Source organism: Mesocricetus auratus, unplaced genomic scaffold, assembly GCF_017639785.1.
Source record: "Mesocricetus auratus isolate SY011 unplaced genomic scaffold, BCM_Maur_2.0 Super-Scaffold_100031, whole genome shotgun sequence".
NCBI lineage: Eukaryota > Metazoa > Chordata > Mammalia > Rodentia > Cricetidae > Mesocricetus > Mesocricetus auratus.
In genome coordinates this window covers 7,967,325-7,991,118 of record NW_024429212.1, presented here as the reverse complement: position 1 = coordinate 7,991,118, position 23,794 = coordinate 7,967,325, and the positions used below count along the sequence as shown (strand labels likewise).

Below are 23,794 nucleotides of genomic sequence, written 5' to 3'. Positions count from 1 at the left end.
TTTAAAATTGAATTCGCCATTGGAAAGCTTTCAAAAAAGGCATTTGCAGACTCCAGACGGTTTCCTTGGCAAACTCTTCTGAACATCCCAAGATGAAACAGCACCAGCTCTGCTCGGTCTCCTCCAGAAAACAGAAAAGGGAACATTGTGTTTTGTAATTGGCGTTCTCTGATACATAAACCAGACTAAGGGCCGATGAGATGGCTCAGCAGGTAAAGGCGCTTGCTACCAAGCCTGGCAACCTGAGTTCAAAGCCCAGAACCCCATGTGGTGTAAGGAAAGAATGACTCAAGTTGTCTTTCTAGCCGGGCATTGGTGGCACACGCCTTCAATCCCAGCACTCGGTAGGCAGAGGCAGGCGGGTCTCTGTGAGTTCGAGACCAGCCTGGTCTATAAGAGCGAGTTCCAGGAAAGCCTCCAAAGCTACACAGAAAAAAGAAAAAAAAAGTTGTCCTTTGTAGGCCTGCCAGGGTACACGCACATGTACACAACACACAACAAGAAAGTCAATTTAACCAGACCATGATAGTACAAGAAAAAAGCTGAACGCAGTTTTCCTAAGTAGCATACACAAAAAAGAAGTTAATAAAAGATTAACACACAAAATGTCTGACATATAAAAGGAATAACATGCTATGAGTGGACCTCATCATGGAAATACAAAACTGGTTCAGTAGTCAACTGTCCATCACTGTCATCAATCATGGGAACTTAAGTCTAAAGAGAAAAACAAAATTACCACCCACTCGTGATCAGTGTGTTCAGGGACAAAAGCATCCATAGAGAAAAGCCCCACAGTCAACACAGTTTAGTGACTCTTTGACTTAACGCTTTTTTCTCACTATTGCCACATGGCAATCAATCAATCAATCAATCAATCAACTAACCAGCAACCAACCAATCAACCAACCAATCAATCAATCAATAGGAAGAGAAGAAGAATGTGGAAATGAAGAAATTAAATTTTCCTTATTTCCAGACAACAAAATTGCCTCTGTAATCTTAATAAAAACAGAAAAGAAAGTTCTTCAAGAACTATAAAGTGAATTTAACAAGATCATAGACCCCACGGTCAATGCCCAAAAGTCAATCCCACTCCCAGGGATGGAGCATCTACAGTCAAAACCCAAACTTTTCTTTTTCTTCGAGACAGGGTTTCCCTGTGTAGCTTTGGAGCCTGTCCTGGAACTCGATCTTGCAGACCAGGCTGGTTTTGAACTCACAGAGATCAGCATGTCTCTGCATCACGAGTGCTGGGATTAAAGGCGTGTGCCACCACCAGCCCAGCCAAAATCCAGATGCCCAGATGCTGTTTACAACAGCTCAAAAAACAGTGATTTAAATCTGATGACGCCCATCCAGTATTTGTACACTAACAGTTATAAAATGATGGTGAGGAAAAAAAAAACCAAATACATTGAAGACCAAAGATAAATCTTCTTTTAAGATATAAAAAAATTAGCAGGGCATGGGAGCACACACCTTTAATCCCAACACTCCGGAGGCAGAGGCTGGTATATCTTTGTGGGTTCGAGGTCAGCCTGGTCAACAGGGCAAGTTCCAGGACAGCCAGGGCTACACAGAGAAACCCTGTCTCAGAAAACCAAGTTATATATATTTCAGCCAATGTGGTGACTCTGAGTAGCCCAAATGGACTAAGAGTAGGTGCGACTCCAGTCAGAGCACCAGTGAGTGTTTCATGGATCTGAGCAAAGCCGCATCCCAAGTTACAGCTAAACCACTCTGGGAAACCTATACAAGGTAAGAGAACATTCTGGAACTGCCTTTGAGATTTTCTTCAGGACCTGGAGAGATGGCTCTGTGGTGAAGAGCACATGATGCCCTTGTAGGATGTGGTGGCTCACATCATCCATAACTCCAGTCCCAAGGGATTCAATGCCTTCTTCTGGCATCCAAAGGCACAGGCACACGTGCGATGCATGTACATACATGCAGTCAAGTCACTCACACATACATTTTATTTTTATTTTTTACTTTTTACTTTTTTTTTTGAGACAGGGTTTTCTCTGTATTGTTTTGGACCCTGTCCTGGAACTTGCTCTGTAGACCAGGCTGGTCTCGAACTCACAGAGACCTGCCTGCCTCTGCCCCCACCCCCCACCCCCCCCACCCCCGAGTGCTAGGCGCCACCAACACTTGGCTCACATTTTATTTTTAAAGCGAAGTCAAGACAACCTGGTATGGACTCATGTAGGTGGGTGAAACAGACCAAATAATCCCCAAGATAAACTCACATGGTTGGCTAGTTAAATTACAGACGCAAAAATCAACTCAGCAAAGAAATGATGACCTCTCTCTCTAGATGTCTGAGAACCAGATACCCACGTGTAGCCCAAGTTGTGTGCTTAACAACACACATAATCTTTTAAAAATTAAACTGGTTATATTTCCCACACATCTAAAAGCAGTTGATTTTAGACAAACATGACCAAGATCGTTTCCATCCTGAGAGTAGACGGTCTGGGGGACGGGGAGAGCCTGAGAATGCAGCAGCAATGTAAGAACCTTGAGGGAGTTGGTGATACAGTTGTTGGATGACTTGGTGATGGCCACATGAAGCCTAATGCTTTGATAGTCTTCCACATCCTCCCAGAGGAAAACACAGAGAACTCCGCCCATCAGTCATGTCACAAGTGTGTAGAGGACCCAAACCGGACCTTCCCTCTGTGACCCAGATCTATTAATGTGAGTGTTTTATCTTTACACAATGTTTTCTCGTGATGCTGTTTCTTCCTTGCATGTAAAGGTTTCTCATATGTTATTCTAATTCATCCTTGGTACAGCTGCACTGGTTGAGTCCATCTTTCCATGAAAGCTGAAAAACACATCTGTCCCACACAAACTATATTTCAACCCAGCTTAAACTGAAGCTTGCTAGGTGTGGTGACACATGCCTTTAATCCCAGCACTCGGAGAGGCAGAGGTAATAGGCAGCTCCGTGAGTTTGAAGCCAGACTGATCTATGGAGAAAATTCTAGACCAGCCAGGGGGCCTATATAGTAAGACACTGTCTTAAAAAACAAAATATCAAAGCTAAGTCACACATGTGTGGGTGCACACACACACACACACACACACAGGCTTCTTTTTTCTATGAATGTGTGTGTGTGCACGTGCATGCACACACCCATGGAGACTAAAAGTGAACATCCAGTGTCTTTCCCCAGTCACTCTTATTTCTTGAGACAGTCTCTCATTGAGCCCTGAGCCCCCCAATTCAGTCAGACTGACTCATAAGCAAGCACCAGGGCAGGGGTCCGCCCGTGTCAGGGTCCCCAGTGCTGGGATCACAAGCATGTACCATCACAGCTGACTTTTTCTGTGCATGCTGGAGGCCCACACCCACCCTCTGACAGAGCCGTCTCTCCAGCACACGTCTGTCTTTGCCACCCAAGATGATTTTGAATCCAACCTTCTGCTCTAGTCCCCTCTATGACAGAAATGTGCCCATTCCTCTAAGACCTGGGAGATCCAATCTCAATGGCAGGGTGTGTATTCTATGTGCTTTCTCAAACTCTGCTTGTCTAGCAGGACCTGGGCTGACAGAGCAGTGAAGGAATCAGGGGGCGGAGGCTGTCTCTTCCTTTGCAGTTAATCACTTATAAATTACCCACAGCCCAGGACTCTTGTTAGAACAAATACAAAATAAAAATCATCTAAGATACGCAAGCAAAGCTTACAGGTTTATTAGTGGTACGTGTGGTAAGTTTTCTTTCAATGTTTCAATGGCAGTCCTAGCAACAAATCCATAAAAGCTTAATTTTATACAAATAGTTTTATTACAAATTTGAACTCTTAAGAAATACACATTTAAAGAAATTACACAGAAGGCCTTAGTAGTCTTTAAAAAAACGCTTTTGGGGGGCTTCTAGTGAAACGTCACTTCAAGCGTAGTGGTCCGAGTCTGCCCTCCTGCGACCTGTCCACTCCCTGTGGGAGCTGCAACACAGCTCACGAGAGGTGGGGAAGTGGCCCGTGTGTGCTTTGAACTGCTGCCGGGATGCAGGATGAGGGATGCTAACAAAGGCCTTGGCTGTCATCGCTCTTGGAAGTAAGTCATCCAGTCTGTGGTCAGTGTTTAAAACCCTGAAAATGCTCCGTACGGAGTAAAAGCAGTAAGCACCAAGCACAGAGCTCATTATCATAGACACCATGTTTATGAATGGATTTGGCTTGGGCAATAACACCTTCTTTGGTTTGGGAACAAGTGAGGAAAGCTGGTGTTTCACATTTGGTGGCCTGGTGTTGGAAACCCTGTGAAGGAACAGCACAGTCTTCGAGAGAGGAAAACGAAGTATGCTTTATTTAACAATGGGCTCTACGCTACAACTCGACCTGCCTAATTGCTGACACCTATATAAATTACTAATACATATATATATATTTATTTTCTGTCTACCTTTGGACCATCTTTATTCCACAGGAAAGCCATGACTTCCACAAAAGCAGCTGCGTAGTACCACACAGGGCATGAGTTCGTGTTTGGGGCTGAAAAGATGGAATTCCGTGTAAAGGGTTGAAGAAACCAGTTTTCCTTGACTGCTACTAGCACAGACCATGGAGGGACCTGATTTGGAAACACTAGGCAGTGGTACAGACAGACACTCACATCTGGGGTGACAGGTTGAAACGGACTGTGGGCTGTCTGGAGGGCACCACGAACCTCTAGCACCTTCGGGTTTCTTAAGGAGTTCTCAGCTCACACATCAGTGCACTGGATTGCAAAAGGCAATTCATCTTTTATTTGATCACGAGTGCCATTTGGTATGTGCCACTATGGGAAGCTTATCGCTGTCTGTCCTTCTCCTTCAGCAAACAGAAGCCAACGAAGCGGGTGTGTTAGTTACGCAAATCCCTATAAGGCACTTTATGGTTTTCATAGTGGACAGTGAGGTACATGGGGTATAATTCTAGGGTTCATTGCTGTTAAAAAGTAAAACAGGAGGGAGGAGAGGACCAGGAGGGAGTAGCACCATGTTGTGACGGCGGCAGAGGCGGGCGTCGCTATGTTCTCCTCATGCACACTTGGCAGCGGCTGACGTGCGTGCGCAGCTCCCCCGCCTTCAAGGTGGACGGCGTGGGCTTCCTGTAACACAGCAGAACCACACCGTCAGCATCAACACGTGGACCACCAGAAATGCGAGCCCATTCCCTAGGCACTCCTCCAGAGCCCCATGATTCCTGAGGGACCAGATGCACACCCATCCACACTGATGACAGTCTCCAACCGCTGTCCACCTGAACCCTGAGCAGGCATCCCCTGGGACCCCCTGGGACTGTGGTTCCGTAACACGGGAATGTTTTAGATATTCTCTTTCTTCACGCGTGATCCCACCCAAGCCCACAGGACCATCCTATGCTTTGTACTGTAATTAGCTTTTCATTGCCTCTGGTAGGTTAGAGCCTTCCCAGGGTATGGAGGAGTATTCTTCTCCACAGTACTTAACAGTCAGGGCTCATTAAATTTTGTTGGATAGGATAAGTGACAGACCTGGAATAATGACCTGACACTCAAAACATGTTCATAACCCTGAAAGTGTTTAGATACACCTGGTCTGGGATGAGGCCAAAGAGAGGAGACATTTAGCAGCTGAGATTTATCTTGACCCTAAAAATTCTACCTTATTTTAGCCATTGGAAAGGTGAAACCTTAACACTGATTGGTACTAATCAAATCCTGCTAAATGTTGCTCGCCATATGTAAGTTTCTTGTCCTGAACTTGAAGGGGCTTACTCTATCAAATTCCATTGCAAATAATAACTTTAAAAAAGAAATATCTAATTTTGTTTAAGGAGGCATTTCGATTCACTATAACCAGAGGGGACTGGCTCAAAGCAATACTCCCTTTTTCAGCTACTAAGCTTATAATATTGCCCTCCCCACTCTCCCAGACCCAAGGTGGAAGGCGCAGTCTAGTTTCCGTCGCTCAGCTAGACTGTGTTTGCTAATATTGCATCTGACGATTTCCCATAAGCCACCAGTCAAGAACATGGTAATTATAAAAGAATGATATAAATAAGCTGAAAGACAGGATGACAGCAGAGTTCCTCATGTCTGACTCTGCAACAGAGAAGACAGCCAGGCCTGTCTGCAGCAGAGCGTGGCCCCTGACCCCATCAGCCGCCTGCATCTGCTCCTGTGGACTTGCAACGGAGGATGGAGGACATGACCCTGACCCCTGGAGATGGACCAAATCAACTTCTACAAAGCCGGCAGCCCTGGTTTCACCATTGTTTTCAGGTGAATTTTGGCAATAGGAAGGCACGGGAAGGGAAAAATGTCTCTGTCATTTCATCAATACTGTGCTGGAAGAGATTTTTACTAGCAAGAGTCCAAAAAAGTGTCTCGCTGAGTTCCTTAGAACATACCTTCCACATATACTGGACCCATCATGTAAATGTCACATACATGAGTGTCACTGCCCCTCTCACTAGCTACCAAGGATGCAACGTTTCACGTGCTGCTTGCAGATTTCAGCTGCTTTTCATAACGTTTTAGCACATTCATCTACAAAAACGGCAAATGGCCTCTTTCTCGGCTCCCCAACGAATAGAACCGAACCTATCACCTTGGCTCTCCTTCGAAAACCACATGGGTCGTCGGCCTCTGACGCGGTGGGTCGCAGAAAATGAAATCTAAAGGGTAGCAAGGGTCTAGAGCCCTCCTGCAAGGGGGTCACTCTGACTTACTTGAACATCTCGCTTCTCTCTATGGTGGCGAGCCAAAAGCTGTAAGCATTCGCGTAGTAGTTGCATGTTCCTCGGCCGTGGCACTCGATGAACGGGGCGCTTCTGAACTCTTCCAGACAGGACCCGGGGGATGCAAGGGCTTGGCCAGAACCTTCAGCTCCAGCGCTGGTATGCTGTGAGACAGACATAAGCATGAGTCAGGGAGAGATTCGTTGCCACGGGGTCTCCTCAGTGAAGCTCCAAGGGCACCCAGTTTTCTTAGAAAACAATCAGGGAGTCCTCTTCATGTCAAATAACAGGGCTAATGAACTGCTTGGTTCTGCGCTGGGGTTTCAAAGAGAACGACAAAGATGTCTGTGTTCAGTGGCTTATTTGAGGTCAGTAAATTCTTACTGGTTTTCTTACTAGGTTCAGGACTTGTGTGCATTTAATCAATTTGTTCAGTGTGGCAGCAAAGTCAAATAAACTGTGATGATCTCCCCACATAGGGAACTGTCCCTGTAGAAATTGGCTTTATGAAAGAAAGGGTGCCAGGGGTCAACAAATATCTGGAAACAGGCAGGAGATGACAGGAGAGTCTCAATGCCCAGGTGCATCCTGGGAATTAACCTGGGAGGACAGGAGACTGAGACTCACGCCCAAGGTGCATCCTGGGAATTAACCTGGTAGACTCTCTTCCTGGCCACTGCCTTGGCTTACGGGAGCTCCCAGGCAATTCCCATCGTCCGGCCTATTTCAGGCACTCTGCTTTCAGTGCTCCCGAGAGTTAATAATATGTGGGAGGGGCTGGTCAGGATCTGGGTGCTGGCCACACAGCTATGGAGCTTCCGCACTCCAGGAGCTCCCTGCTCATGGCAGGCAGCAACTTCCCACACTGAGGAGCAGGGACCCCAAGAGAAAGCAGCAAACCTGGCTCCAAGTTGTGCTCAACATGGGATGGCCCAGAGGAGATAACAGGCGTTAATGGGAGCCCTTCCGAGAAAACGAAGCCTCCCACACACTCACCATCACGAAGGAGTAGCCGATCCACAATGAGGACCAACCGTTGGGACACTGCGGGATCTGGATGGTTTGACTGTGTACCGCCATCACCATGGCGGGTGCTTCACACACTGCGCACCTGGGAGGGAGGGAGGGAGCAGTCATTCAGTGTGGATGGGGTGACCCGTTCCTATCTCCCGTTCTCTCCTGGCTCAACTCTAAGTGGCCAGTGGTGACATTCTGTTCCGGGCCTCCTTGTTGGTTGCACAGCCAATCTCTGACCGCAAACATTCAACTCAAAAAGTTGCTTCTTAACCGACCTATTCTAAAGAGGAAAGATGGGAAGGCCAGGTCCGAAAAGCAGGCAGAGGGGAAGTTCTGATGTAGCCCCTCCTCAAGACAAGGCTCCTCCGGTGCCAGGCTGCCTCAGGCCTAACCCTGACGCTGCACCCCGGGTCAAATGAAAACAGCAAGGGCATCCAGTGTTCTGAAGCTCACCCAGGATGGTGGGGGAGTGTAAGGCTTAAAAACACAAACAGCAGCAGCAAAGCAACCACATTCCAGTCACAAAGTGCAGACAGTGTTAGCCACGCTGCTAAACGAGCACAAACTTGTGAATAATTACAGCAAGCGCCACATTCGATTGGATGGGCCGGAAGTGGGCGGGCGGCTGGATTAGTGATTCCATTTCCTGTGTGTGATGGGGGGGCGTGTGTGTGTGTGTGTGTGTGTGTGTGTGTGTGTGTGTGTGTGTGTGTGAGTGACATCTCAGGAATAGGTGTGTGTGTGGTGTGTCTCTGTGTGTGTGTGTGTGGGGGTGTGTGCGTATGTGCCCGTGCATGTACTTTCTATGCTTCCTACTTTATTTCCACAAATGCAGATGAATTAAGAGGCTCCATTAAATACCAGCCACTGAAATTGAAATCGCCCCGTCCATCTGCCGCCATCTGCCTCTCAGGCATGGGAAATGGGACAGCTTGTGGAAATGCCCTCTTTCCCAGGCTGCCCCAGTGCTGGGGGGCTTCAGATGGTCAAATAGTGGGCATCCCTGCCCTCCAGAAGGGTGGCCAGGGAAGGTAGTGTCAAAGACTCAGCATGCTATCAATGGCCTCATATCCCATATTTAAGAAGCTCGGCCATGGTTAGTGTCACAGCCCAGGTCACCTGTGGTTTTCATTGCTCTCTAACCACTGGTCTTTCCACTCAGGTGATTAAACTGTGGCTTTATAGCCACTCCTGTCTGGAGAAAACCAGAGAAATTACTCAGGAATTGTGACCAATAGGGCAGACAGCAGCTGCCACCTTTTTGACTCAAAACTCAAAAGCAAAGATTTGCCTGTTTCCAAAATTATATTTTGGGCCTTCCCATGGGAAAGAAGGAAGCTGGAAGTCCTGGGACATTGCTGGAAACCATCAAAGTAACTCTCAGCCCTGGGAGAAGAGGGCCATGTCACAACGGGGAATCAGAGAGGCATGTGTGGTTAAAGGACCATGGCTGGGGTGAGACTTGGAGGGCCCTCAAGCTGCAGGGACGTCAGAACCCTGGAATGTCAAGTTCTGAGCCACTGAAACAAGTCGGCATTTCAGTACATTCACAGAACCAGGAGGCCCCGAGGGGACACACACCCACAGACACACACTTCACCAGGAGGCCCCCAGGGGACATACACACGTTCACAGACACATACTTCACCAGAAGGTCCTGTGGGGACACACTCTCAGACACACACTTCCCTGGAGCCTACATCTACAACCAATCAAGAGCATCGTGGATGCCATTCTGAATGTAATCAAGAAACATAAATGATAAATCACTCTCTACCTGTTTTCCAAGGAAAGCTAAAAAGAAAACCACAAACAAAGTTAATTCTCTTTCTTGGGCCCTTAGCATAGCCCGGGCAGGAATCTGCACACAGATTACACATGTGTGCACTGTCGTATGCTCTATGTACTCTTGAAGCATAACAAATGACATTTTCCAGCCTAAGACCAATAAAATTAATTTTCTGATAGCTCCAAATAATAGACTAAAAAAGGCTGCCCCGAGGGACGTCAGTGCACAACCATAGAGGTTCTGTGGTTCCTCTAGTGCTCTCTGGTAGAGCTGATCTGCCACATGCTCCTATTTGTAGAGGGACTGTGGAGATCCAGGCATGGTGGAGCCGTCATCCCAACACTTATGAGGTTGAGGCATGAAGATCTCAGTTCAAGGCCAGCCTGGGCTGCATAATTGAGACCTGCCTCCAAAGGGGATCTGGAAATGCCTAAGGAAAACTCCCGACTTCTCATTCTCTCTGTTGTCAATAAAGTAAGCTCATAGCCAAGTGAGTTTGTACATTCCCATGTTTCTGTTAGTTCTCAGTACAGCTGAAGTCAACTTTTAATTTGATGGAAGTGGGCGAAAATAGAACTAATCACACTTCTCGTTCATAAAAACTTCCTGTCTGACTTCCCACCAGGCGAGCCCAGATGTCAGCAGGGACGAGCTTAATTTAGGAGTCACTCAGCCAAAGACACATGCATTCTCAATGTGTGTAACCCTGCCTCAAGATGGCAAAATTTGATGATAAGGGAAATGTGAAACGAGTCTTTATTACTGCATAATTAGTTCTGAGGTACTGGGGGTCACGCATAAATTTCTGAGTGACATAAATCTGTGTAATTTTATGCCCAAACACTATATAAGCAGGTGAGATATATATTATGTATTCAGTACTATAGCTGCTTGGACTTCACAACCATTGGGCGACCATAAGAAATACAACAGAAAATGGCAAACGCTGGTGAGGGTGTGGAGTGAAGGGAGAGACCTTGTGCTTGGCTGGTGGGGATGCCAGAATGCCAACGGCACGGCCGCTGTGGAAAACCAGCACGGATGCTTCTTAAACACTTAAAGATAGAACCCACACATGACTCAGAAATCCCAGTTCTAGATGCAGCAAAAGGTCTGAAGGCAAGAATCTAGGTGCCAACCCCCACATTCCTAGTGCCCTTAGTCACAACAGTCGACTCGGATAACCATTGACAGTCAAGCCGTGGATGTGCAGGTAAAAGAAATGCAGTCAGTGCGCACCCGTTTGACAGATTATGATTCATCTTTTAAAAGAGGACATTTGGGAGTCGGAGAGATGGGTCACTGTGGTTAGAACGTGCAAAGGACCCAGGAGAGGCTCCCAGCACCTACACAAGGTGACTCACAACCACCTGTAACTCCAGCTCCAGGGGGATCTGATATCTCTGGCTACAAGGACACCTGCACTCATGTACACACACGTACACACACACACACACACACACACACACACAATCTTTTATAAAAAGAAAACATGGTGGCGCAAGCCTTTAACGCCAGCACTGGGAAGGCAGAAGCAGGTGGATCTCTGTGAGTTCAAAGCCAAGCATGGACAGCTGCTTCTTATTTAATTCTACATCCATCCCTGCAAACACTGAGCTCACCTGCTAATGAAGGGCCGGATGTTGTCCCCGGAGATGGGCGCCATGGACATGGGCATGGGCTCTGGCGTGGACAGCCAGTAAGAGTAGTCGTTCCTGGAGGCGAAGTTGCACACATTGTTGATGTTGCAGAAGAGGAAGGGCATGGTGCTGAACTTGCGCAGACAGCTGCCAGCCGTGCCTACACCGGGAAGAACACAGAGGGAAGTGTGAGCCTCACGTTCCACCGACACCACCGCAAGGATGGAAACCAGCATTTCACATTCTCATCCGGAAGAGAAGGAAGCAGGCAGACAGAGGAGGCTAGGATGACGGTGAACCAGCGGCAAAGAGATTGCAACTGATGTAGTAAAAAGAAAGCCATAAAGAGCAATGCAGACGGGTTCGAGGTAAGGAAACATGCTAACGGAGGAAAGTCTGTTCCGGGAGGAGTGTTGGGTGGCTGCAGAGTGAGCGGACACTGCAGTTCTAACTTTATTCAGTTACATCACTAAGCACACAACACTAGGGCATAGCTCGGCCGAGGGTCCCTGGAGCAGATGAAGATAATGGAGGGATATATGATTTCCTGGTGAGCCAAAAGAACGGGGCGGGGGGGGGGTGTACATAAGACGGAGACAGCCTCCATCAGAATAACATGGCACGTTTCTAGAAGGCCAGCCAGTGAGCAGCCTTATTGTAAGAAAATTGTAAACTGCTAAGTATGCCACTACAGGAACCTTGACTGTCCTTAGTAACTAGAAGTGAGGGCTGAGGTTTTAGCAACGTAAACATTTCCAAGGATTCAGCCCCCATATTCCATGGCTTCTCAAAAGACAAATGGAGGCTGCTGGACTCAGGGGCCGTTGTGTGAGAGTGAAGGGAGGCCGAGCAGGCTCCTCAGGAGCCACTGCCTATCTGGCCCACCTCACTGTGCAGAGACCGGGCCATCATGGTTCTGGCTGGGAGCCCACCGCATATCCCATGGGGAAAGAACAGCATCTCACCCAAGTCCTGCCCGTGGGCCCGCTCGTTGCCTTGCACGTAGAGCAGGGAGTACCCATGGTAGAGAATTTTGGTCCCTGGAGGACACAGCGGATCATCTGTTGTCTGACTATGCCTGGTCACGAGGAAACCGTGATCCACAGATGGGGTACCTGGGGGACCCATGGATCCTGGCAGCCCATCAGGGCCTGGTGGACCAGGAAACCCTCTCGGACCTGTAGAAGACAAATACATGCCTTAGTTACCATTCGGTCTCTCCAGAGCCCCCAGAATCCATCTCCAAAGAACCGTAGCTGTATGCACTGCGGGAAAGCATCTGGAGTGTCTGACCTTTCACAGCACAAGACAAAAGGTAAAGAAAGAATGAAACAAAATAAACACAGGTCTCCTCCAGGGGGCTGGGGGAGATTCCTTTCTCCTCCACATTCCACCAAGGCATGGCTTTATGAGCCCAGCGTGTGGCACGAGACGTACCCTACTCTAACTCCACAGCTCCACTCACAAGGAACCCTGGGTCCCTGGAAGTGGGGGTCACTACAGAATCATTCAAACAGCTTTGCCCTCATCTGAAAGCCCGAGGATGAAACAGCCTCAGGAACTTCTCAGGCTGTCCCTGCCTTCCCTGGGGCAGCCAAACCACATGCGGCCCCAGGTCTGCAGGGATGTGCTCTTTGCTCTGGGACAGCTTGGTGTCAGCGTCACATCACTGTGGGGTAGTCATCTAATTCCTGCTTCCCATGAAGGCCCATGAAGCTTGTCCCCGTACCTTAAGAAAAACACTGCCATTATTAATTTTACAGTTCTACCTTCTACTAGCGATGGCTAAACAGAATTTTCGTAGCTGTAGGACACCGTGCTGTTAGGAAGCCACAGGGCCACACCCTCTTGGCTGCTTTGGGAAGTGCGTGCACTGTACCTCAACTGCTCTCTGTCACTATGTAGAAACCAAGTCTTAGCTCCCCCGTGAGCCTATCTCCTCTAAGATGTGGGCTTCCTTGGCAGCCTGTCAGTACTACTTCAATTTCCTTTTGAGGTTTCTCAGACCTGGATCTATTGTTTCTGCCGTAAAGACCTACCTGGTGGTCCAAAGGGTCCGGTCTCTCCTTTCTGGCCAGGGGCACCATCAAACCCGGGGACACCTGGAGGTCCAGGCAAGCCCACTGAGCCTGTCACACCTGTAGGAGAGGGAGAAGAATTTGTGATCTTGTGTGGCGGGCACCAGCACGCTGCCCTCCTTTCTTCCCTTCTGAAAAGTTACTTGTCATCACTGGGAATCAAACCCAGGGCCTGGACTACTGATGAGAAGGTGTGCCTGAGTGGCCTGCGTGGTCTAAGGATCCTGGCAGCCCATAGGGACCTGGGGGACCTGGCTGCTTCCTGCAGAGCCCAGGGCGCCCCCTGCTGGAGTCTCCGCTGGCATATTGCATGGAGGGGATGCCGTTCCAACCCTGACCCTCAAACTTTCCCCTGAGCTCACCCAGGCTTCCTAGGGAACGTTATCAGGCATCCAGGCCTGGAAAGGGCCAACTAAGGGGGACAGAGAGGGGCTGGCCTAACCCCCCTGGTTGCCATGCTCTAGAGCAGCGGTTCTCAACCTGTGGGTCATATCAGATATAACAGTAATAAACCAGTTATGAAGCAGCAACAACAAAACAATGTTGTGGTTGGGGTGGGCATCAACACAACATGAGGAACTGTATTAAAGGGTTGCAGCGTCAGGAAGGTTGAGAACCACTGGCCTAGAGACCCAGTGTTCAGGCCACAGAAGGCTGCTGTGACAGTTTTCTGATAAGAAGCTTGAAGTTTAACTTTTCCTGGACGCTGCCTTCAACCCCTCTAATTCCTACCTGCCCCTTGCCCACCAGCTCCTGAAACAGAAATGGCAAGAACAGCAAGCCCCTGGGGGAGGGTGTCCTGGGAACACAGGGAAGGAGCCACGGGGCCTCTGCTCATAGACATCCCCATCGCTCTGAGAGTGGCAGTCCCGTAGCCCAGGAGAACCTGCTGCTCCACCCTGCCTGCTGCCCTGTCTGGATGTTTCTAACTAAGCCTAGATACATTGTGCTGTAAGCCTCTGGTTTTTGTGAATTGTGGTTGCTTTTGGTGTGTGTGTGTGTGTGTGTGTGTGTGTGTTGGCAAGCAGGGGGCTTGGGGGTTCTTTCAAAAACTTTATTACTATGTCTGGTAAACATTAAAGAAAGTCCTATTTGAAGATGTTTGTATAATCAACTACTGTTCAAACTCTTGGTCTTGGACACATAGGCGATAGGAAACCCACACACATCCCCAGGCGCCTACACAGCCCCAGGCCTCACCTTGCTGTCCTTTTGGACCTGGTGGTCCCTGGAGTCCTTTTAGACCAGGGGGACCCTCTGGACCGGGGAGCCCTGGATCTCCTTTGATGACATCATATGGACCTGGGGGGCCCGGGGGACCTTGCAGACCTGAGGGAAAGGCAGGCAGAGGGTCAGCTTCACCGTCAGCAGGGGGGTCAGAAGCAACTTTGGCAGCCGCTGTGCCGTCACCAAACACGCATTCAGTGTGTATCACATCTCTCTGGTTTAAGCCAAAGCCCTGGGCTCTCAATCCCAGCCTCTACTCCAGCCTCGGTTCATACAGCTGCTACCCTGGCCTCTCCCGACACCGCCGGCGTGGTACAAACCATCCAGCGTCAGCAGCGAGAGCAGAGGCGGATTTTGTTCTGTCCCGACTCTGAGTGGCTGGTGTCAGTCTGCTGTCAAAGCCTATGCAACATGCTGGATCCCCAGTACACGGTGGTCCAGCTGCCCCTCCCCCTGCCCCCCACTCCTCTCCTCCCGGACTCTCTGAGTCACACCGAACAATTCCACTATCAAGAAAGGTTGGTGCTAAAAACTCCAACAGCAGTCCACAGGAACTTCTCATCATTTTCCATTCATCTGACATCTGAAAAGTCAGCCCCTCAAACTTCTGCATCTCCCCATGATCATCAATAAAGTCCAGTGCGTTAACCAGTCACCTACCTTTAGGGCCGGGTAAGCCTTGATCTCCCTGGTCTCCTTTCACTCCCTGTAGGCCAGGAAGACCTTTCTGACCTGGGTGGGGAAAGGACATTGTCTTTGCACAGAGCTTTCAGCCATTTGCAAGAATATGGGGGTGCATACCCACACGCACGCACAAACGAGTGCACATGCAAATGCAGGCACTCGTGTGCAAAAACATGCACACTGTTGCACCCCCCATCGTGCATGCAGACATGCACATATGCAGGCATGCACACACAGTGAACCCATTCGTCCTCATGGAAGAAGACATGCTGTTCTTTCAGCTGCAAGAAACTTCTCTTCTGAGAGTGAGAAGCCATCATTTTATAAGCAGCCACTATAAGACGGTGACAACAGGGCAGGGACATATGACGGAGTCTGTGGTGACAATCTGTCTGATTGATTGACAGATTGTCAAAGACTTCCATAGAGCGAATACTCTTTCTATTCGCCCTTCAGGAGAGCGTGACTGCAGCAACCACAGTGTGTGGAAGCCGCTAGTACCCAGCACCTGTTTGCTGACTACACTGATAAACTAATGAGTAGCTCGAAGCCACAATTTCTTGTTGAGACTCAAATGACCGAGGCATATGTGATCCGCTGGTTCTTAGTTAAGAAAATCAGAACGTCTTTAGTCAGCCACCCAGGCAGCAGTAGTGTACAGCCAGAATCCCAGCACTTGGGGCTGAGACATAAGGATTACTGTAAGCTTAGGGGTAGCCCTGTAACATCATCTCAAAAACAGGGAGATCTACTGCATTTTTAACTTGAAGATAGCATTATCTCTTGCTGCGGCCATGCTGGCATCTGAATCTTGGAGCAAGTGTGCTCAGGAGGCCTTGGGATAGCATGCTGCCAATAACAAGTCTGCCGGGCTTGGACTTTGGCACCTTACCTTGGAATCCTGGAACTCCTGGTGGTCCCATGTCTCCCTTTGAACCTGTGATCCCTGGAGAGCCACCAATGCCCTAGACACACAAAGGAAGCGTGAGCCGGGGATGGCTCAGGATACCTGTGGTCAGTTTTCGGAGGACCCTGTCAGAGGGGAAGCCCTTCCGTGTTCTGCACAGGGGCTTGTGAACTGAAGGGCTAACGTAACACGAGGAGAGGATACTGCAATAGTCCACACATGCAGTAAGTTCCTTCGAGCTTGTAGCCACTGTCTCCAGCCACAAGCACGATGCCACGAACACGGCCAGAACACCATGGACACTTGCCACGGAGACAAACCCAGTGCTACCAGGACCCTACCACCCTTCTTGGAATCTCCCCTAATCATCAAAGAGCAGTGACTGCTCTTCAGAATCAGCTTCACGTCTCATTGGAATTATTGTTTTAATTACTGAGAAATACTTAAAAACATCAAGAAAGACAATTTTCCTTTGTCATATAACTACACTTAAGTGTATGTAATATAATAACATATTCTCAAGAATGTTAGCCCATCTTCTTGCTATTTCATTGTAGTTGTTCCTTTGTCTGAGCATGCATAGTCATATGCAAAAATGTGTATTTCTTACACAGATTTGCTTGTCCGGATTTGGGAGGTACTGTAACCAGCATGCGCCAGCCATATATATGTGAATAAACACACTTATTTATATAACCGTGTACAGAGAGACAGACAGTGACTGGTGAATGAAATCAAGACTGCATGACTAACTGGAAAACTGCCTGCACTTGCATCACCGAGAAAATTGTAACGTATAACAAGGAGATGAAAGTAGTCTCATGAACACGCCTCCATGTACTGTACGGAGGACGGGGAGTGGCTGAGAGTGATCACTGCCACTCTGTGGAGTCATTTGTGTAATGATTTCTAGTGCTCACAGTTTGAAGACTTAGGAGTAAAAGCGGCAATGAAATATTTCCCTAAGGCCACACACACACACACACACACACACACTCTCTCTCTCTCTCTCTCTCTCTCTCTCTCTCTCTCTCCTGGTGGTTCACGAGCTACATGCCCTGCAGACTGGTCCATGGCATCATCGACAACACACCTGCCCCACTGCCACCTCCAGAAGACAAATGCAAGGCTGCACAGAACCACTCTTTACCAAGCCACTGAATATGTGCACTGAATTTGTAAATAGGTCGTAAAGTCGGGTACTTAAGTATACTTTGCAGCAGTATAGCATTTCCTCTGTAATGACTTCTATAAAGTAGATTGCAAAAAAAAAATCATGTTTTAATAGTTTCCTGTGCTGGTGCCAAAGGAAGGAATTGCTTCAGGGGCTAGAGAGTATCACATGAGTGTACACACACACACACACACACACACACACACACACACACACACACACACACACACACACACACGACACTCTTGACCAGAAAAGCTTCCTTTTGAAAGACATTTCTACAATCAGCCACTCACCGGCATGCCTTGGAATCCTGGGTCTCCCTTAGGGCCTGGAACCCCAGGAACTCCTGGCCAACCTGGATTTCCCTTGTCACCTTTGGGCCCGTCGATTCCAGGGAACCCTGGAGGCCCCATAGGTCCCGGATGCCCTAGTGTAAAGGAGAAAGGATGAAGAGTTATGGTGGGTGGGTACCACTGCGGACTGTGTAACCAAGGAAGAAGGCTCACATCAGCACCAGACCACATATCCAAATGGCCTGTCTGTCGGCCATGGTGGCCCAGGTCTGTCATTCCAGAGACTGAAGCATCAGGAGACCAAGTTCAAGTGTATCGGGCTACAGAGTGAGTAAATTCAAGACCAGTGTGGACAACTTAATGAGACCCTGCCTCGAACCCATGATGATAACAAAAGGTCTGGAGATGTACCTCGACAGTAAAGTATTGGCTAGCATACACAAAACCTATGTTTCATCCCCAGTGCCAATGCAATCAGTAAATAACAAAGCCCCGCAGTTAGGAAGTTTGGGGATGTACAGCGCCACTGCAGAGTGTCTGCGTAAATGTCACACACAGCATTGGCTTCCAAATTACCCGAAGCCAGTGTCCCAGGCCCTGCAACACCACCATGGTAGGTGGACAGCATTCGAACATGTCCCTGATTCAAACAAGAACACAATGGCATCTATGTTGCACTTTTCTTGGTGATTTTTCCTTTCCTGCAGCTCCCTAATTAAACAGCTTAACAGAGAGGAAAACATGAAGAGTGGTTTTGAGCCAGTGACCTTACCTGGCAGGCCGGGTTGACCCTGAGGTCCTCGGTCTCCTTTGGGCCCCTCCACAGGATGACCAGGGGTGCCAGGTAAGCCAGGTTGACCTTGAGGGCCCGGAGGACCCATGAATCCTTGCTCGCCTTTGGCTCCAGGAATTCCTGGACTCCCAGCTAAGCCAGGGAAGCCCACTTCACCCTTGGAACCTGCATGGGGTGGGGTGACATGATGGTGACCAGGGGAGCACAGACCACAGAGAGATGCCACACCATACTGACAGCCAGGGATGGCACACTTCCCACCCTCTGGGAAGCTCCTTCAGTGCAAGCTTCCTCGGGGCTACAGAAGAAAAGGAGTGTGCTAGCTTCCTCCCATGGCCTGGCTGAGGAAAAGAGCCCAGCTGTCCTTTATTTTAAAAGAAGAGTCATACGATGAAGGTGTCTTGCATGTGTTCTGGAGTCTCCGAGCAACGGCACTACCAAAGCAAAGGGCTTGCTCGCTCCAAGCCATGGACAAAGCTGGCCCAGTGGAATACTACTCAGCAATCAAAAGTGAATGCCTGACTTAAATAACAGGAAGACTGCAGCCCGGATATGCTATGGGAAGAAGTCAGGCTATAAAAATGCAGACTGTTCAGTTGTGTGAGCACAAACTTGTAGGAGATCCGAGGTCATTTGCAGCTCCTAAATGGACATGGATGTTTGCCCCGGAGCAGGGGTGTCTTGGAGGGTTTTGGGCTGCATATGGAAGATCAGAACCCGAAGAACAGCTGTGGGGTGACAGACGTGACACTACCCAGCATGCAATGTTTCCACGGTGCATACGTGAGTCAAAACTTAAAGAATGACAGACTTTAAATATGCGCTGTTTATTGTAAGGTAACATTACCCCCAAAAAGCTATTTTAAAAATAGGAAAGTAAGGGCTGGAGAGATGGCTCAGCAGTTAAGAGCACTTACTGACCTTACAAAGAACCCGGGTTCCCAGCACCCCCAAGGCAGCTCACAACCTCGCATACTCAGGCATGCACATGTAATTAATTAGTAATTAATTTAAAAAAAAACAAGAAACTAAGAGCTTACAAGGGATGGGAACTCATGTTTACATGTCACTCAAAACTTAAGCAATAATAATATAAAATGGTATTTGGTATGTACCACATACATGTCAACCGTGAATTAGATGGTGTAATCATAGGACACCCATTATCCAATGGACACAGCCACTGCCTTGCTAAAAGGGGCGTGCCGAGTCCTGTGGACAGTAACCCTTGCTCCCCTACAATGGCGGCGTCAGCAGACAGTAGATGGAGGCTGGGTGTTACCTTTCTCTCCTTTGCTCCCTGGGAAGCCTGGGAAGCCTCTTCCTGGAAGACCTACAGGATGAAGAAGACAGAGGACCAAACGTGACTTTTACTCAGCTGCGGAGACAGCGGGAGGCAATGAATGTCCCCTCCCCTCTGTTGGTGCCACACATCACTAGCAGAGTAGTTCCGAGGAACCTGGGAGCAAGTGACCTCCCTGCAGTTGTCATGGCACCTGCATGACTTAGCATGCGCACTCTCTAGGGTGCTGAGCAGAAATGATCTGTGCTAACAAGTGCTTGTTTCCTTCAGAGGCAGGACAGAGGGCTCACCTCTCCCCGGGAACACTAAAGAAGGTAAACACAGCACGGCCTGAGAGATGCTACCAAGTCCTGTTGATCGAGGCTAGACCTGGGAGTTTTGTGTCTAGCTTTCAAGTCTTTATCATCAACACCATTTTTATGCCTTCTGTGAGGACACGATGTAAACAGGCAGCCGTCATGCAGACTCTACTCTTACAAGGCCTGGGCAGCCTTGGGCAGGGAACGGATCAGCCACGCCGACCTATTACTGACTGTCCTCATTGCAGCCTGGCTGTGTGGATCCATTACCTTCTGAGGACACCACATGGCCTGAACAGGTCTCAGAACATAGCAAGTTAAGACCCAGGGAGTTCTAAATGACCCTGGGGCCATCTTCATCCAGGAGAGACAAGAAGCACCTCCCACTGGTGACCCGGCAGAAGGAAAGGCCTGTGATTGGTGCAAACACCCTTGACACGCCCCCTCTCCTTATACGCAGGCGAGGCTCCTTTCTCTAGCCTGCTGCCCCCTGGTGTTCAACAAGAGGCTTCAAACTGTCACTGTGACAACTAGAAACTTAGTCCTGCCAAGTTACAGCTCCCCCATCAGTAACAGGGACAGATGCAGGAAGCAACAGTAAACCCCGAGACCCCTGGCCCTGGGCTTTCCTCTCCCTGGCTGGGGAAAATGCAGGACGGAGGAATTTCCTTTCCTTTTCTCTTCTGTTTTTGCTTTGTCATAGTGAACTCAATCGAAACAGCAAAGGTGGCAGTTCTCCACACAAGTGCTGTCTCCTGGACCCCCACCCCAAGAGAAGAAATGAGTATCCCCCGCCTGGTCCCATCCCATCCCTTGTGTCCAAGGTGTGTTTTAGGAGTGGCAGGGAACACAGCAGAGGTGTCCCTGTGTTCACCCCACAAGGTGTGCAGGCTCTGAGTGGGAAGCAGGACCCACCTGGTTCACCCTTCTCTCCTGCGGACCCTGGGATTCCATCACTGCCGGGCTCTCCCTTCTGGCCGGCTGGGCCTACAGGGCCGGGAGTCCCAGGGAGACCTTGGGGAGAAAAGACACAATCACTCTTAGCACCATATCTCCTGTGAAGTGACCCCTCTCAAACATCGGAAAGAGCTTTCCCCTGCATGTGCACCCCTGGAATCATTTCTGGCACGCTCCAACAGGGTCCTCTCTGCCACCTGGAACAGCATAAACCACACCCAGTGCTCACAGAGAGGGGAGAGAGAGAGAAGTGTCTGAAATGACCACGTCACTACAAAAGCAGCTTGGGGATGCTGCCCTCCCGAAAGCCAGGACCACCCTAAAGACTCAGATCTGAAAGTGGAGGGATAGGACCAGCTGATCCCAGACCCCAAACGGTTCACAGTGAAGGATGATCCCACAAGGCTCAGACTGTACCCCCATCAGGCCGGGTGCTTGTCATCTGCCCACCCACGTGCCAGCAAAGTGTCCATACCCACTTCTCCTTTGATGCCAGGAATGCCATCCAGTCCTGGGAGGCCTTTGTCTCCCTTCTCTCCAGGCAGGCCTGGGCTTCCTGAAGAGAAAATCAAAGTGCAGACGTTGTGTGCTCCGGAACCATAAACCACACCCAGTGCTCACAGAGAGGCGGGGAGAGAGAAGTATCTGAAATGACCACATCACTACAAAAGCAGCTTGGGGATGCTGGTCCCAGTTCCTACCTGGATGGCCGATGATCCCTGGAGATCCCTTTGGGCCTGGGGACCCTGGCATCCCTGGGGTTCCAGCACTGCCTTTCTCTCCCTTCTCGCCAGGGCTGCCTGGGAAACCCGTAAGCCCTTGGTCTCCCTGTGAGGAAAAAGCAGATTGGAGTTGAAGGTCTGGAAGCACTCAGTAGAGAAAGGATTTTGATGCAATGAATATCGCATTGCAGAATAATTCCATTTGCTAGGCTTTCCAGGGAAATAAAAAGCCCGTGTCTGAGAACAGGCAGACACTATCTATCTCCTTCCCATGGGCCATGTCCCTCAGCCCACCCCTCTTCTTCCTCCCTGGGATATGAAGCCACTGTGGTCACCTCTGAAAAAGCTTCTAGAGCTTTCCCTGGGGAGAAAAGGCAGCGAATAGAAGCAGAAGATGACTCTGAGTTAGTTGGAAGGGGTGCTACATGGATGGGTGTGCTGAGACAGCAGGGACATTTCCATGGAGACAGGAGATGTCTGCATGAGGGAAAACGATTACCTTGTCACCGGGCCGCCCGGGAATTCCAATGCCAGGTAGACCTGACTGTCCTTTCTCTCCTTTTGCTCCTTTCTCTCCCCGTAAGCCAGGGACACCCTGTTGGCCAGGGATGCCAGGCACACCTTTTTGCCCAGGTAAACCTAGTGACACAAATAAATCAAGCTTGACCTTGATACTGCTAACACCAGTAACAGTAAGAGAAAACAAATCACTCTGCTTATCACTCTGCCAACAATACAGCTGGGGGTCCTCAGGCACGCCCCATCAGGGCCACCCTGGGAAATGTCCCCTCTGACTTTTAAAAACCATCATTATATAAAGAGAGAGAGAGAGAGAGAGAGAGAGAGAGAGAGAGAGAGAGAGATACACAAAACACAACTCTACCAACAACATAAGAGCCCATATGATACCCATCAGCTCAGGAGTGGAAGACAGTGGGGGAGTTTCACACAGTGTGGGTGGGTTTATGACACACAGACACAGGTATAACCAGCAGCCTAGGATGTTAAAGCAAGTAATCGGAGCTCACAGACTTGGGAGGAGGCAGGAAGGGAAGTTTCCAGTCTTGGCTGTTATTTTCCAGACTGTGCTGTAAACCAACTACTTGTCCATGGTCAGCTCCTACCTCACTTTCCTGTATGTATTACTAATTCGTTTTTAGCAATGATCACAGCGTCAGCCAAAGGCTACCCATCCTAGACACTAGAGACACGGTTCCTGGGCCCTCCATCTTCCTAGTGAGCAGTGCCACTCTGCAGACGTCCCCTCGGTCCCATGAGAACACTGTGTGTGTCACAAGACTTTGACCTCACATCCAGCTCACCTGGCATGCCCATTCCTCCGACTGATCCTTTGGGTCCGGGGAGTCCAGGGGCTCCTGGTGTTCCACTAAGACCTGGGTCACCTTTAGGTCCTAGAATAACAGAAAAATCCCAGAGCTAAACATCTATGGAAAGCACAGAGAAGCGGGGTTTCTTGACAATGACTCTGCCCACGCTGTCGCCACACCTACCTGGCTGTCCGGGGTGCCCTGCTTGACCATCCTTCCCAGGTACTCCTGGTGTTCCGGGATCTCCTCGGGAACCTTTATCACCAGTGGGTCCAATTTGTCCTGTGTGTCACAGAAAAAAAAAGTGAGCTCCCACATCTGCTTAGGAGGCAAGGGTTGCAGAAGAGCACGGTAATGTGACGTGGTGTTCCAGGTTTCCCAGCAAGGCCCGTCTGTCACCTCTGTCACTCACCTTTCTCTCCTTGGTCTCCTTTCTGCCCCTTCATGCTGCCCATGTCCACGTGATCCATAGATCCAGGCATGCCAGGAAGCCCAACATCCCCTTTATCGCCTTTGAAGCCAGGGTCTCCCCTGGGTCCTGAGGAGCCTGGAAGGCCATGGTCCCCTGTAGAGGAAAAAGAGCAAGTGCCCAGTGAGGTCCAGGGCCAGCTCTGTCTGGGAACCACTCTCCAGCCAGAACCTGAGGAGTCGGAAAGGAACTAGAACATGAGTCTCAGTCACAGGGGAGAATGCAACTCAGGCAGAGAGGCAGAGCCACCTTCAGAAGTCCATCACCTGCTAATGGTCCCAACATGTCACTCAGATGAACCTCCTCCCCCTCCTTCTGAAGCCTTTCTCATTTCTTTATCATGTCACCCCCAAGTGCCCCCCCAATTATAAACAAGTAAGAGAAAACTTCC

The 23,794-nt window shown here is 49.3% G+C and overlaps 1 protein-coding gene across 1 annotated transcript in view; it reads right to left on the bottom strand.

Annotated features, from left to right (window-relative positions):
• Positions 1-3,678: 3,678 nt before the first annotated feature.
• Positions 3,679-23,794, bottom strand: part of Col4a1 (collagen type IV alpha 1 chain) — a 105,674-nt gene continuing 85,558 nt past the window's right edge. The window contains exons 34-52 of the mRNA XM_040733581.1: positions 23,347-23,499; positions 23,118-23,216; positions 22,929-23,018; positions 22,106-22,245; positions 21,586-21,712; positions 21,360-21,440; positions 20,843-20,941; positions 19,608-19,658; positions 18,305-18,490; positions 17,533-17,666; positions 16,048-16,120; positions 15,132-15,203; positions 14,445-14,573; positions 13,206-13,304; positions 12,132-12,344; positions 11,149-11,326; positions 7,717-7,831; positions 6,712-6,884; positions 3,679-5,107 (exon numbers count right to left, since the gene is read on the bottom strand). Coding sequence (XP_040589515.1) covers positions 5,026-5,107; positions 6,712-6,884; positions 7,717-7,831; positions 11,149-11,326; positions 12,132-12,344; positions 13,206-13,304; positions 14,445-14,573; positions 15,132-15,203; positions 16,048-16,120; positions 17,533-17,666; positions 18,305-18,490; positions 19,608-19,658; positions 20,843-20,941; positions 21,360-21,440; positions 21,586-21,712; positions 22,106-22,245; positions 22,929-23,018; positions 23,118-23,216; positions 23,347-23,499 — 2,294 coding nt within the window. The 3' untranslated portion in view covers positions 3,679-5,025. The remainder of the gene's footprint in view (positions 5,108-6,711; positions 6,885-7,716; positions 7,832-11,148; positions 11,327-12,131; positions 12,345-13,205; positions 13,305-14,444; positions 14,574-15,131; positions 15,204-16,047; positions 16,121-17,532; positions 17,667-18,304; positions 18,491-19,607; positions 19,659-20,842; positions 20,942-21,359; positions 21,441-21,585; positions 21,713-22,105; positions 22,246-22,928; positions 23,019-23,117; positions 23,217-23,346; positions 23,500-23,794) is intronic.